General features: G+C 40.2%; 1 protein-coding gene across 4 annotated transcripts in view; it reads right to left on the reverse strand.

Annotated features, from left to right (window-relative positions):
- LOC118125134 overlaps window positions 1-13490 on the reverse strand; it is a 31445-nt gene extending 17955 nt beyond the window's left edge. For 2 of the 4 annotated variants that reach the window (XM_047344253.1, XM_047344252.1), the window contains exons 1-15: window positions 13262-13468; window positions 10399-10467; window positions 9107-9131; window positions 8978-8995; window positions 8368-8433; window positions 7664-7800; window positions 7470-7583; window positions 6291-6348; window positions 6152-6199; window positions 5735-5803; window positions 2370-2509; window positions 1508-1636; window positions 886-943; window positions 693-773; window positions 63-289 (exon numbers count right to left, since the gene is read on the reverse strand). In XM_047344253.1, the coding sequence (XP_047200209.1) occupies window positions 63-289; window positions 693-773; window positions 886-943; window positions 1508-1636; window positions 2370-2509; window positions 5735-5803; window positions 6152-6199; window positions 6291-6348; window positions 7470-7583; window positions 7664-7800; window positions 8368-8433; window positions 8978-8995; window positions 9107-9131; window positions 10399-10467; window positions 13262-13288 (1266 nt within the window). In that variant the 5' untranslated portion in view covers window positions 13289-13468. Of the gene's footprint in view, window positions 1-62; window positions 290-692; window positions 774-885; window positions 944-1507; window positions 1637-2369; window positions 2510-5734; window positions 5804-6151; window positions 6200-6290; window positions 6349-7469; window positions 7584-7663; window positions 7801-8367; window positions 8434-8977; window positions 8996-9106; window positions 9132-10398; window positions 10468-13261 lie in introns of all 4 variants that reach the window. The other 2 variants (XM_047344255.1, XM_047344254.1) reach the window with 2 other exon arrangements.
- Between the last annotated feature and the right edge of the window lie 1111 nt (window positions 13491-14601).

Below are 14601 nucleotides of genomic sequence, written 5' to 3' on the forward strand. Positions count from 1 at the left end.
CTGCAGAAAGCATTGTTACAGTGTTAACATCAAGGTTGTTGTAATGAAAACATAATTATCACCAGACAGTGTAGTTTGTACGATGGTGCGACCGGCCCTTTGACCGGCCCTTTGACCGGCCCTTTGACCGGCCCTTTGACCGGCTCCTTGGCCGGCACACTTGTCGGCACACTGGCCGGCACACTGGCCGGCACACTGGCCGGCACACTGGCCGGCACACTGGCCGGCACACTGGACGACACACTTGTCGGCACACTGGACGACACACTGGCTGGCTTTGACCGAAACGCTACAAAGAAAAAACAAAATTGAATTGTTACATCTAATTCTGTTGCATGTAAAATGTTTTCAACAGTAGTTTGAACAAAATTCAATACGTTGTTTCCTGTAAAACATTCCGAAATAATGGACATGCTTATTCTTATAATCTTAAAATGCTTTGCAGCCTTAATATGTAATGTAGAGCTGATTTTGCACCACAGGTTATATTTAATATACTATAAAGCGTCTATCATTGATGCAGACTGAGGGACCTGAGGTATCCTCCATTAGAAACAAGATTACAACAATAGTATTTGGAATAAGCTAAAGCAAATATTTGACATGCTCATAACCAGTGTAGACAATGTTTAAGATAAACAGTTCAGTTGGGTCCACTGGATAAACTGACTTTACACTGAGATAACACATACTCAGCTTGTTCCCTGGGTGTATGATTGCAACCAAGCTGCCGCCTTCTCTTCCCTTCGTGATGGATTCCAGTTTCTTCAAAGCTAAAGGCCAACACAGGCTCAGTTAGTAAAACATCAGCATCAATCCACTGAAGATTCTGTACATTTAGAGAAATACAACATATCAGTAGCAAGGAGGCGGGGGTGTATCCACCTTCTGCATATGACTTGAAATTCACTGAGGTAAATTCAGCAGGCTCCAGGTTCACTTGCTGCAACAGAAAATCATATAGCTTCACATTCATTAAAACAAAAGCATCAATTTAGAGAAACTAAAGCTGCTTTAAGACATGCACTAAACTCCTGATGATCTGAGGAGAAAACTCTGCAGAATGTCAGAATGGATCCATATGAGCACACAGCAGGAGGTCGTCTGGAGGATGCACCGCGAGCGAGTGGGTGTGTTGATGACAATTCTAACACACGACAGACACAAAACTCGAAATGACAAAAATAATACAAATATCGCAGGATGAACAAGCGGTGCCACACACGTAGAAGACAAAGACAGCAATGTCGAGAGAGCTTTTGGTGAAGAGCTAACGCAGGTGTGCTGTAAACAAAAACACATGATCTCTGCAGTGGAATTAATATGTCACGTCCCTGCACCCCCCCTCACCTGAACGCTCCAGAGATTTCTGAGCGGAGAATCTCCTGCTGTGTTGTTCATGTGTGAAAGGCAAACTCCGGAGAAAGTTCGGACCCAATTGTGCGGACGTTCTCCAGAGTGCATCTATTATATACACACACCAAAAGAACTTTGCGATCTTTATTACCTTCATATCAGTGTTTGCAGCTCCATGGATTTCTTCTGTCTGCTTTGCAAAATTAAGCATCGTGTAGGCGAAGGACTTGGAGTAACTGTAGCTTTCCTTTGCCATCAAAGTAGAGGGGTGCCACGCTTTCTGCACAGATTAAATATGTACAGTACTGGACTTTATTAGTCAGACATTAAAAACACTGAGCTGAAGTCTCAACAAAAATAAGTATATCTGTTAGATAATGTAATATGTGCAGTTGGACACATTATAGTACACCCTGACCCATCAAAGAAGAAGAACTGGGTAAATTTCAAGCGAGAGGACTATTGGGACATTTGTTGATTAAACGTTCTGCAGGTGCTTAGATACATTTCCCATGCTAAATATAGGTTTTTCAAAGCAAGCGTTCCTCACATGTTAACATAAGGCTTCTTTCATGATTATATTACTTTGATACTTGATATATAGTGCTGTCATGTGAGAGTGTACAACTGCAATTATAACTGCAGCCTGATGCTGAGCTAGGGCCTTTCTTATCTCCTCAGTATATCACATAGACATTTATATCCTCATTAGCCGGCCGCTACAACCGTTTGACTTGGATCGCCTACAGTTCTGATGTTCTCTGTACACAGACACATAGTGTAAGTACATAAGCTTGCAAAGAATAAATGTATACAGAATTTTCTACCACAACTTCCTGTCACTGTAGGGTTTACGTTTATCTATATTGTGCTGATTTTGTCTGTCGTTTTTTTTCCACCGTACAATAAATCCATCTTCTACCAACACAGTTGCATTATTGTTGCTTGAATATACCTTTTTTCATGAATGTGATTGGTTTAATGAACATTGTATTATCGTCGTGGCTACTTACAAAGTAAGAGAAGATGTGGTCAAAGCTGAGAACATGTCTGATGATCGCGCGGATGCCCATGGTTAGTTTGCAGAGGGTGCAGAGGTAGTATCTGTTCTCGTACGCTCCAACACAAATGCATTCAACAATGTGCTGCATGCCTAGAAGAGCACGAAGAAGAAAAGGAGAAAATGTTTCGTTTAAAAGAGAAACTGATGGAGAACAGCATGGCCATATTTCAATACATTTTGTCGAATTAGGTATTATGTGATTATCACTATAGTGACGAGGCACAGTCGTGTACATCAGTGGTCACCAACCTTCTCGAGCACAAGATCACTTTTTAATTTCAAAGCCAAGATCTACCCCCCGATATCTTCCAAAAAAACACTTAGGAGGGTCATATCTATTATTTTCGTAAAATTACTGTTAAAGGCTCAATGTACAAGCATAAATTTACACAAAGAAAAGCAGTTATGCAACTTCATCTATTCAATGCACAATATTCAATTAATATCAATTAATATTTACAACATCTGTTCAATGCACAATATTTAGCTTCAGTTCAACAATATGTTCTGCAGAGTTCTGCTACTGCAACACAATGTTTTGCATAGGCGTTGCCTTGAATATGGCCATAAACATGACGAGTTACTTGTATAATAGTAGACCTATGTACTTAAATAAATACCAGTACTATACAGTATGCAGTGTTGTGCCAGTTCACACTTAAACAGAACTAGTTCAAAGTTCAGTTCATAGAGATGAAAATGAACTAGTTCACATTCATTTATTCAGTTATTATGATTGGGATGGTTATGATTTAGATGACAAACTTACGACCCTGTATTTAGTTATTAATCAATGGTGTCGGATTGCGCCGGTGACTTTAACACTGAGTCCTGGCTGTGTGCGTCATGTCTCGTGTTGTACTGAGCACGCATGTTGTATATTTAAGCAGCAGTGATGTTGAAGATGATGATGAAGGAATCTCCGCGGACACCGTTCTTGCTTGTATAATAAGGTTTATTACACAGAAGTTACAGGTCAGGACAGGTACCTAGGTATACCCGGAGACGTTCTCAGCCAATGCAGAAGTCTGTCTCACCGATGTCGGACAAGCCTTCATATAGGGAAGTTGTTTCCGCCCAGGAAATAAGATAAAATGACGTCATACATAGGGGCCTCTAATTCAAAACATGCTTCCTACTTAAAAATGGAAACCCCTCCATCGAACAGGTCAAAGAGAGTTTCTCTGAGGGAGAGAACTTAACAAGTATCATCTGGAAATCTGAGAGTCCGGAGACGAGGGCCCCCTAACCATCAAACAGGTGAAGGAGCATTCCCCGAGGGAGAGAACTAAACGAGTAACATATGGAATAATAATTAGATTCATCTGAGAGTCAGGAAATGAGGGCCCCCTAACCATTTCCTGTCATTATGTTTTACACACATGTCAAAACGATCTACATTAGCTGAATATACCACACGCACAAAATGTTTAAATGCAGCCTCATTAAGTCTGGAGCGAATCAAACTAACACTAAGTTACTTCATGTACTGATCACGTCCTAAAAACTTGTGATGAGTGTCGATGTTTATGAGTTAGTAGTTAGTTAAGTGAGTGCAGGTCAGCAGGAGTGTGGAAGAAGGACACAGGAAACAGCACGGTACACTGCAGCCAGATGACAACAGGTGCAAACATGGTAGAGGCAGTAGTAGGTAAATGGAGAGCAGAGTGACCGCAAGCGCAAAGGGAAATTAAATGCCCTGAGATTGAAGGAGGTGTTAGTGGAAGAGGCAAACAAAAAATGTTGTTGAGCAACAGCAAAGAAATATTAATACAACTCAAAGAAACGGGATATGGGAGGGTATCACCCGATAAAGCTTATTCATTAAGGCAAGCGTACTAAATGGAGAGCGTGTGTTATTCTGCACCCAATCCTCAGTGCGCACCGTTAGTAGATGAGCTTGCATGTTTTTTTTTCTTTAGTAGATCAGGCCCTTGGTGTTGAACTCTAAACATCCAAACTTGTGTTGATCAAACTTGGCTGTAGTCAAACACATACAAGGGAGCACACACAATTGGCTCGACAATGAGAAAGTCCCTCACATACACACTAATGAGCAGTTACAGATATGTGGCTTGCACGAGCACACGTCAGTACTGGCAGCAATATTGTTTATCAAAGGACATAAAAGCTGTAGTTTTAATACCAAACCCTCCCACTGCAATTCTGCCTCTGTGTATTCTTCATGAGAATCCTCTTCAACATTAACACAACACATGCTGTGCCGTGCACAACACTGACAGTATGAAGCCGTGCATCTTTCGCTCCTGCAAATATTTCACAATAAAACCCCTTTTTTTTAAACAAAAGAATGGATTCTGTCAACAGAAACGCTGGAGTGCTTTTATTTTGAAACGCATACAGAGTGTTGCAAACCATTTATGTTTGTAAATTCAACAGATAAACATTCAAACTCAGGTGAAAGATCATTTTCTCTGTTTAGTCTGCTGTGAAATAAAATGTTTATCCGTCTATGTCACAAACATATTTATTTTCAACCGTTCCCGAACCCGTTTCAAAGTAAAAGCACTACAGAGTTTCACGTTCTAAATCCATTCATTTGTTCTAACGGGGCTTTGATTGTTATCGCAAGACCAGGAGATGCACATCTGCATATCGTAGAGTCCTGGTGTTTAGTTTTCCAATTTGAATTGAAGGAAATGCAGTAGATATACCTGCAGCTCCCCCGCCAGTAGCGGACACGCTGCCTGTGTGAACAACAGACAACCAACACACAGATGATCTGCGGCGCAACTGCAGCCAGTGAATGCAGAGAGTTACGGGATCGACAGGTTGGCCACCACTGGTCTACATGAATGAATTCAGTTAATGTAATTCATTAAATCCAACATGCTTTCTTGGGGGAGAATTTAAGTTATAGGGACTGAGGAAGAAAAGACCTTTTGGGTTGGTGAGCCTCCTCGTCTGATACCACATTTGTGTTACATCGAGATTGGTGTTGAAGACTATACCCCCTCCTGTTTTCATGTACCTGTGTGAATATACTGCCCATTTCTTCCTTCCCCCTTTTCGATAATAAACTCTTTACACCTTACACCTTACAATGCCTCTTACCCTGCTTTTCTTGTTCTATGATCTTACAGCTCTGTGAATGTAAAACATAATGTTCATTCCCTTTGATCACGGCTGCATTAGCATACATGCTAATCGCCCCCTCTCCTCACTTGTAACCATCCTCCTGTCCTTCACTCTGGGTCACTCTGCTGCCTCAGATTCCAAAATACCCATAAAACTCACAACACTACAGCAAACTTTGAGACTTTGGTTGATTTCTTCAGCAGCACATTTACTGACCAAGAAGTGGATGTTTTCTGTTGCTGTCTCTTTGGTATTCTTGGATCATCGTCCGCATTGGCTTGATAGCTAGATGGAAAAAACAAAAACAGCAGTGAAAAACAGAATAAAGAAGGACAATAAAAGAGTTTGGATGCACATTTATAATTTGGCAGAGTTATGGAGTTTTACCAGATTTCATCAAATTGCAATGCAGACATTTACATTATTTCTAGGAACTTTCATTTCTTGTCCTAAATAAAAGTTTTAAACGTTTTAAGTCAACATGGATCATGATTGAAATCTCAGCAGATATACATTAACTGGGCCGAGTGATGCATACATTTACTGGTTAAAACAAGGGATCGTATGTAACTTTCCCTGACTCCTAACTAACTTTCAGGATAAAAAAATGCAGAAAAATGCAAGTGCACACACCTTCAAGCCGCTTGAGAAGTTTCTCATTTTCTATGAGAGTGTGCATCACTGGAGAAATGAAGAAAATGATTTTCATTTATATGCAATTAAATAAAGATTTCAAACAAATACTCCACAGGGAAATCTTTAAATCATATACCTTCAGAGTAGGTGCCCTTGTTAATCTTGTTCATTAGATTTGCAGGCATATCCAGAATCTGCAGAGAAAGAGATAATGCAGTGAATATGCATCTTTTAAAAAAAGAGTTAGTGCAAGCATCCTTTATAGGAGAACTAAGGCTATTGTCTAAACCAGTTCAGAACGGTTCAGCTTGAGAGGATATGACAAACAGGAAATCCCCCTGCATGAGTTTCCGTTGTAGATACTCTTCCACTTCACTTATTAAAAGACATAAACCTAAAGAGGTGACAAGTGACACTGACATGTTATCACCTAATAACTTGATATCTCTGCAAACAGTTGCCGACCTCCAGCAGTTACAGAGGAACATCAGCACTCATTTGGAGTGGTGATTCCAATTTTCACCCCCTTTTAGCTCAATTTTGGGTCTCCACCATCTCGAGAGAAATGTTCAGCTCTTTTACCTGCGGTTACTGACATTCAGCTTTGAGTACGTATGAATACTTTCTGTTCTTAGTCATCATCATCACTGACATGCAACGCCCAGGGAAGACGATTTAATTGTTCATGTCAGGAGACAGTCATAGTCTCACTGGTCAGTTTGTATTTTCTTTTGGGAACAACAGGTGGCTGTGCAATAGAGCTCACAAAAGCATTTATATATATGGGACTACTACAGAATACCACTACATATTTCCAGTTCTTAGCCACAAAACATCTCTCTGCACATTGATCTTATCCGATGAAGAGCTTTATAAACTGCATTTCTTTTCTATGTTAGCACTGGGCCAATGGACTATATTCAAGTTGGTGTATTAACGTGCCTCAACTGAGAATCATTGTCTCTTGTGTCTCTTTCTTCACTGAAAACCTTCATCTTCTTTAAGAACTCTGACCATCAATGCCCAAAATTTCTTTGTGAAGAATACCCGGAGGCAGAATCTCAGTGCAAGGGGAATCTGGTTTATTACAGCATCTGTATCCGTATTTATAACCCTAGACAAACACCTCTAGTTACCAATGCTGACCCGTGTGCGTGCATGGTTGTCCTTATGGGGAATGTGTGTTTGCTGGAAGTCGTGTGTATATTTAGACATGTTCTTTTGGCTAGAATTGATGAATGTTTGGCTAGATATTAAAGCCAAGTCAACAAGTTACACAACATCGTTCATTCAGAGATCAAACTGATCCCAATACCTGTAGGGTGTTTCGTGTTTCCTTTACTTCCTTCGTGATCTCAGGCCTCGGAAAGACTCTCGTGTCCGAGCTGGGCATCCAGGAGAAACTCAGTAGATTGGGGTCCATGTAGCTCTTAAATAAAAAAAATTAATAAACTGTGCCTCCAAATTCAAAACACTGGTAGAATTAATTAGGATTTGTGCAGTGCTTACAATGTAGTTATTACAATGGTCACGAGATGAAAGGTGGTGCAAAATATTTTCTGACGGACGCTTTTCCTCACAGACATGGCACAGGTAAAAGTAGGTCCGAGTCGCTGGACAGTAAACCAGATTCAGGAGACACAAGCCTGGAAAAAAGTTAAATTAAAAGAGTGTGATTATTTCAAAAACAATGCTTTCACATCACAGAATGAATAGTTTCTGCATTACATCCGCCAAGGAGGTTATGTTTTCATTGGAGTTTGTCCATCTGTTAGAATGATTACGCAAAAACTACTGAACAGATGTTTTGGTATGGGCCAAGGAAGAACCAGCTAACTTTTGGGTTAAGGGTCACAGTTAGGATCCGGGATAAATGGTATATCCTTGGCGGAGGCATTCGCTCTCCAAGTGCCCTTCTAGTTTTTCTCAAGCAATTATCATTTATCCAATCCTGTGTCAGTACAAATGTATTGTTATGTTACAAAGACTGTGCTGTAGATTATAATATTCAGCTTTTGCACTATTTTCATGAATTCAAACATTTCACCCAACCGGTCCGCTTACAAGCTTTTTGTTGAACATTAAGTTCAGCCTTGAAGACCAGACCTTTCCAAAGAAATGCTGGTATAGACCTTGAATTTTGTCAACCTACTATTCGCAAGATGAGGAATGATTTTTTTTATAAAACTGAATCAAATATTTAATGTACTTACCTATGCTTTGCGTTTTGTTGTCATATTTGCTATTTGGATTAATGAAAACAATGTTGGGAAAGAAGCCTGTAGGGGAAACATAACAGTGAAAGAAAATAATTATTACACCTCACCAACTCAAATGTTCTTCAATCTTGAACTTGTAATGGACATGGGCAGTTTGTAAATTAAATTCATGTTTGTCAATGACTGTTTTATCTGTCTGAACCATCTCAGTTCAAAGAGTAAGACAAACGTCTTGGTATGTTTCAACAAACTTGGTTATACATAGTGTAAACCACCTATCTGTAGCCAATTAAGTGGAAATTAGGTCAAAAATATGATCAATGTTTGGATGGGGACTTGACTATAGACAGGGATGAATTTGTAGGAAAGGTAAATTTCCGGTAGATAAAAAGGGGTGATTGAGACGTCTCATATGAAGGATGAGAGAACAATGAGTCTTAAGCCAAGAGAAAGCCATTACCAAGTCTAAAGAAAATAGATGAGAAATAATTTTCATTTTCAACAAAAGGCTTCAATGACTCAAAGCATTTTGGTCATAATTAATCTAAAAGAGTAACACTCTTTTCAAGCAATTTTTAAGAGTAAACAGAAAAAGCAGGCTTACCATGACCACTGAGCTGACCTAGAAAGAGGCAAACAGAGCAAATTAAGATTAATATACTGGACATTAAGAAGAAACAAAAGAAATAATACATGCATCAAAAGGTACTGGACTAAAAAAAGTAAGCATTACCATTTGGGAATAACTCCTCCATTTGCTGTGAGTAGAGAAGAGAGGAAACATGCAAAGGTAGTTGTATTAATGCCAAGACAAATGTGGCAACAGTAATATGTGAACTTCTCATGTTACTATGTTCATGATACAGGATTACAGTCAAAGGTCCAGTGTGTAGGATGTAGGGGATCTATAGGCATAAATGGAATATAAAACTATGTTTGTAGTAGTGTATAATCACTTGAAACGTTTTCAGACACGAACTCCAGAGAATTTCCACAGAATTGGGTTCGGACTGTCTCTGGAGTTTTCCTTTCCCACATGAACAACCAGGCAGGAGATTCTCCACTCAGACATGATCACAACAACTAAGAAATCTCCAGAGCGTTCAGGTGAGGGGGGGGTGCAGTGGCAGGACATGATCTGTTGTCCGTTTTTGTTTACAGCACATCAACAGTGGAGTCGGATCTCCTGGTGTGCTCTCACATCAGCTTATTCAGACAGTCTCCTGTGTTTTTACTGGGGTGCTGGCTGGAGAAACTCTGTAAAAGGTCCAGAGGTTCTCACTCACACATTTGAGTTCTCACATACAGCCCCTCCAGATAATGTACAGAGGTTCTCCAGATTTCAGTGCATGTCTGAAAGCAGCTTATGTTTCACTGCCATGTTTCTATAGTAGTCCAGAAAAGACCAAGCACACACTTGGTTCAGAGAGGGCATTTAGCATTTTTACGTCACCTGAAAGCAACTGTAATTTCTCCTACGTGCTTGGAAGCAGAGGTTAAAGCGGAGGTTATTCAGCTGGTTACTATGTGCAACTTAACTGCTAAATGCCACAAATCCTACACATCCTACACACAATCCAACTACTGAACTGAATTAAACAATGGAAAGGCCGTTTCACTTAACGGTCCAAGTCCTCAGTTTTTACTTCAGCACACCCAACCATCTTAATTTGAAAACTGATCATGAGACAGATAAACACTTCCCAGTAGCCTTTAACATACTGTCTCACAAAAAGGTGTCTGGGTTGACACTGCCCAGGGACCTTTCAATGTAGAATGTGGGATGTTCCCCATCTGTTCACATGGTCCAATGACACACAGTTGAACTGAAATGGAAACGCTGAATCCCATCCATGCATGAATCACACAGATGGTTTTCCACTGAGTGGTTTCACCTACTGTGAAACCGTCACTGAGTGGTTTCACCTACTCTGAAACCGTAAAACAAGAGTAATACTCTTGTTTTAGATTTGGTTGGTGAAAAATAATAAATGGATTACACTGTACATTAAGTTTAATGCCCACCTTTCGATGCTCTATTGATTGTACATGTTTCTTGAAAGCAGACACCTTTGGGTGTTTTCTGAGACACACCTAAAAAAAGGAAAAAGGTACATCAGCAATACAGAGAGAAGAAAAGGCCGCCACGATTTTACTGTCATCATAAAAGTTTTGTTAACGTCACCACTGTGAATTGTACCGAAGTGTGATATGTAGATGGTGAAAAGGAAGGGAGACAGCAAAGTACTCTGGGGGGACAAGTCTATCGTGCATGTTGATATCGCAATGACGATAGCTTTTTCGATATATTGTGCAGCCCTAATCCTGACTTCAAATCAGACTTCAATTCTCGTAGTTAGGGCTGGGGCGTCGTAAGGAAAGTGGCTGCGCCTAATCAAAGCATGGATACACCCTAAGAGCAAGCTGAAGCGGAAAACAAATGGCAACGATCATCTAAAGCATAGGTCACCAATAGGCGGACTGCGGCCCAGATCTTTTGTTACATTTTGAAAGACCGTTTCTATTTTGCGCAACTTTTCTCCATTTTTAACCTGCGCAGCTACACACCTACATCAAATCAGACTTCAATTCTCGTAGTATTCAGACTCCGATGTTCGTAAAAGTCCGACTTCGATTCTCGTAACATTCCTACTTCAAATCAGACATTAATTCTCATAGTATTCAGACTTCAATTCTCATTGTATTCTGACTTCACTTCAATTTTCATAGTATTCAGACTTCAATTCTCGCTGTAATCAGACTTCAATTCTCGCTTGATTCAGACTTCAATTCTCAATTCTTCAAATCAGACTTCGATTTTCCTAACAGTCTGACTTTAATTCTCGTAGTTCTCAGACCTCACTTCAATTCTCGCTGTATTCAGACTTCGATTCTCGGAACATTCCTACTTCAAATCAGACTTGAATTCTCGTAGTATTCAGACTTGAATTCTCGTAGTATTCAGACTTGAATTCTCATTGTATTCTGACTTGAATTCTCCCAACATTCTGACTTAAATATTCGTAATATTCAAACTTCGATTCTCGTAACAGTCTGATTTCGATTCTTGCCGTGTTCTGACTTCGAATCTTGTCGTGTTCTGACTTTGAATCAAACTTCGATCCCTGGAACAGTCTGACTTCGACTGACCGATTCTCGGAACAGTCTGACTTCAATTCTTCTAACAGTCTGACTTCACTTCACGTAGTTTTCAGACCTCACTTCAATTCTCGTAGTATTCAGACTTCAATTCTCCAAAAGTCTGACTTCACTTCTCATTGTAATCTGACTTCACTGCAATTCTCGTTGTATTCAGACTTCAAATCTCGTATTCTGACTTCAATTCTCCTAACAGTCTGACTTCAATTCTCCTAACAGTCTGACTTCAAATCAGACTATGATTCTTGGAACAGTCTGACTTCGACCGACCGATTCTCGGAACTGACTTCACTTCTCTCAATAGTCTGACTTCAATTCTCGTAGTATTCAGACTTCACTTCAATTCTCATGGTATTCCGACTTCACTTCAATTCTCATGGTATTCAGACTTCACTTCAATTCTCATGGTATTCAGACTTCAAATCTCGTATTCTGACTTCAATTCTCCTACCAGTCTGACTTCACTTCAATTCCCGGAATATTCAGACTACAATTCTCACTGTAATCTGACTTCAATTCTAGTTGTATTTTTGTAACATTCTGACTTCAAATCAGACTTCAATTCTTGAAGTATTCAGATTTCAATTTTCATTGTATTCTGACTTCAATTCTCGCTGTATTCAGACTTTAATTCTCAATTCTTCAAATCAGACTTCTGATGCAGCGTTAACATGCAAAGGGGACGTCATTGAGGCCTTTCTTATTCTTATGGCTGCATGTCTGTACTGTGATTCATTCATTCAGTTTTGTGCCTATTGCATGTAGCTGAGCTCTAATTTAGCATGTCTCAGCCTCCGTGTGTGTTCTTCCCCAAAGCGCTACATGTGGCCACGGTTAAAAGTAGATTATTTCAATTGTTCAAAAATGAATGATTTATCTGGATGTACTCTCTGTGAGGTGTAAGCATGGTCAGCGGGAATCTCGGATGAACACACTCGCTCACGTACAATTTCGAAAAGCCTCCGTCACTGACCCATGAAGTGTCGAAAACAGTCAATCTGGTTAGCTACTATTTGTGGTTACATGTGCTTCAGACCAGTCTGATTTCAATTCTTCTGAGAGTCTGACTTCAATTCTCGTAGTTTTCAGACCTCACTTTAATTCTCACTGTATTCAGACTTCGATTCTCGTAACATTCCTACTTCAAATCAGACTTCAATTCTCGTAGTAATCAGACTGCAATTCTTGCAGTATTCTGACTTCAATTCTCTTGGTATTCAGACTTCACTTCAAATCTCGCAATATTCAGACTTCATTTCTCATTGTATTCAGACTTCAATTTATGTAATATTTAGACTTCTAATTCTCGTAGTATTGGGACTATCCTCAGTTTTTCCCCTGGAGGTGATCCCTACTCTCCTTCATCACACTAAACAAAGCTGATGTTGGCGCGCGCGCGCACACACACACACACACACAGAGACTATATGAAAAATGTCATACTGACCAATTCGGATCTTAACTCGGGTTAGGAAATTCCCTCTGAAATCAATAAATCGAGCTTTAACCCCGTGTAACGGCAGCACGGTTTTGTTAATTCACACGGGACCCGCGGTGAACTAACACGCGGCCGTGACCACAAGAAAATGAAGTGCAAACTAAATTTTAAAAGCATCAAACCAGGTGTAGAAACGAGCCACCGTGCACACAGCCCACATTCATCGATACACACGCGCTTCCACTGAACCCTCCAGCAATGTGATTCTCTTCATCGAGGCGAGTCTCTTACCTGGCAGCTCAGGCCGGTGAGCTCCATGCTCAGAAGTTCCCGCAGCAGAGAACAACACAAACACACGTTCACAGAGTTACAGTCAAACACAGCATGCAGTGATCTACTGTGTCCGAGGAAAACTCACTGTGCAGACCAAACAGGAATGGTCCAGAGATTAGACCAGACCGGCGCTCCATCAACACAGCTTCTCTGCAGCTGTGGATGACCCCTCCCTCCTTTTACTTCCTCCTTGTGCGTGTGCGTACTTACATGTTTGTGAGGACCACTTTAAAGGTTCAGTGTGTAGGATTTAGTGCCATCTGGTGGTGAAGTTGCACGTTGCCTCACCTCACCCTCCCCTTTCAAAAAAGAAGGCGAACCTGGGGTGGCCTTAAGTTGTCATAAAAACTCAAAAGGTGTTTAGTTTGTCAAGTTTGGACGACTGTAAAAAACATGGCGGCCTCCGTAGAGAGGACAATGTAAATATAAAGTATTTTTAAAAAAGAGGCCATTCTAAGGTAAAGGAACATTTTGGAAAGTGAGGACGGTCCTCACTTTTTCAATGGGCTGTTTGAGGGTTGAGACTTGGTTTTAGGGTTAGGGTTAGAATTAGGTTTAGGTTAGGGTTAGGCATTTAGTTTAGATGGTTAAGGTAAGGGTAAGGGGCTAGGTAATGCATTATGTCAATGAGTGTCCTTGTAACATAGAAGTGTGTGTGTGTATGTGTGTGTGTGCGCGCACGTGTGTGAAGTTATGTGTCTTCTAAGTCATTTCTATATATGATAAGAGTAAATGTACTGAACGTTACCGACCACTGACCACTAACTCATACCAGAAATCATTTACCGCTATATCAGTGGAGTACTTTTGTTGAGCCTATGCATTTACATTGAAAATTTAAAGAAACGTCTAAAGCAAAACTGAGATACTGTTGTGGAAAACCCTTGTTAAACATTTTACTCTGTGTTCGAACTGCACTTATTGATGTTAAACATTTACTCTGTGTGGTATGATCTTGCTAAATATACTTTGTGTTAAGGATACAATACCCTGTGTTAAGAAGTACAGTGGAGAAATCCACTTCCTGATTGGAGGAAAGACTAAGCAAAGGGATGAATGTGGGCGATATAAGCAGAAGTACCGAGGCTTAGTCCTCAGTTGGGTTCTGGAGTCAGCTCGCGTTTAGCTCTTGTGAAAGAATAAACTCTGTTAGGATTTTAATAATATAATTAGACACTATAGCCCCGAAAAGGATCGATTTTACACGCACCATGTTTGTACCTTAACAGAAAGAATTTATGTTTTGTTATGTGTTAGGACTGTAATCCGTGGCATACAATACACTGTACTTAAACTTG

Source organism: Hippoglossus stenolepis, chromosome 17, assembly GCF_022539355.2.
Source record: "Hippoglossus stenolepis isolate QCI-W04-F060 chromosome 17, HSTE1.2, whole genome shotgun sequence".
Taxonomy (NCBI): Eukaryota; Metazoa; Chordata; class Actinopteri; order Pleuronectiformes; family Pleuronectidae; genus Hippoglossus; species Hippoglossus stenolepis.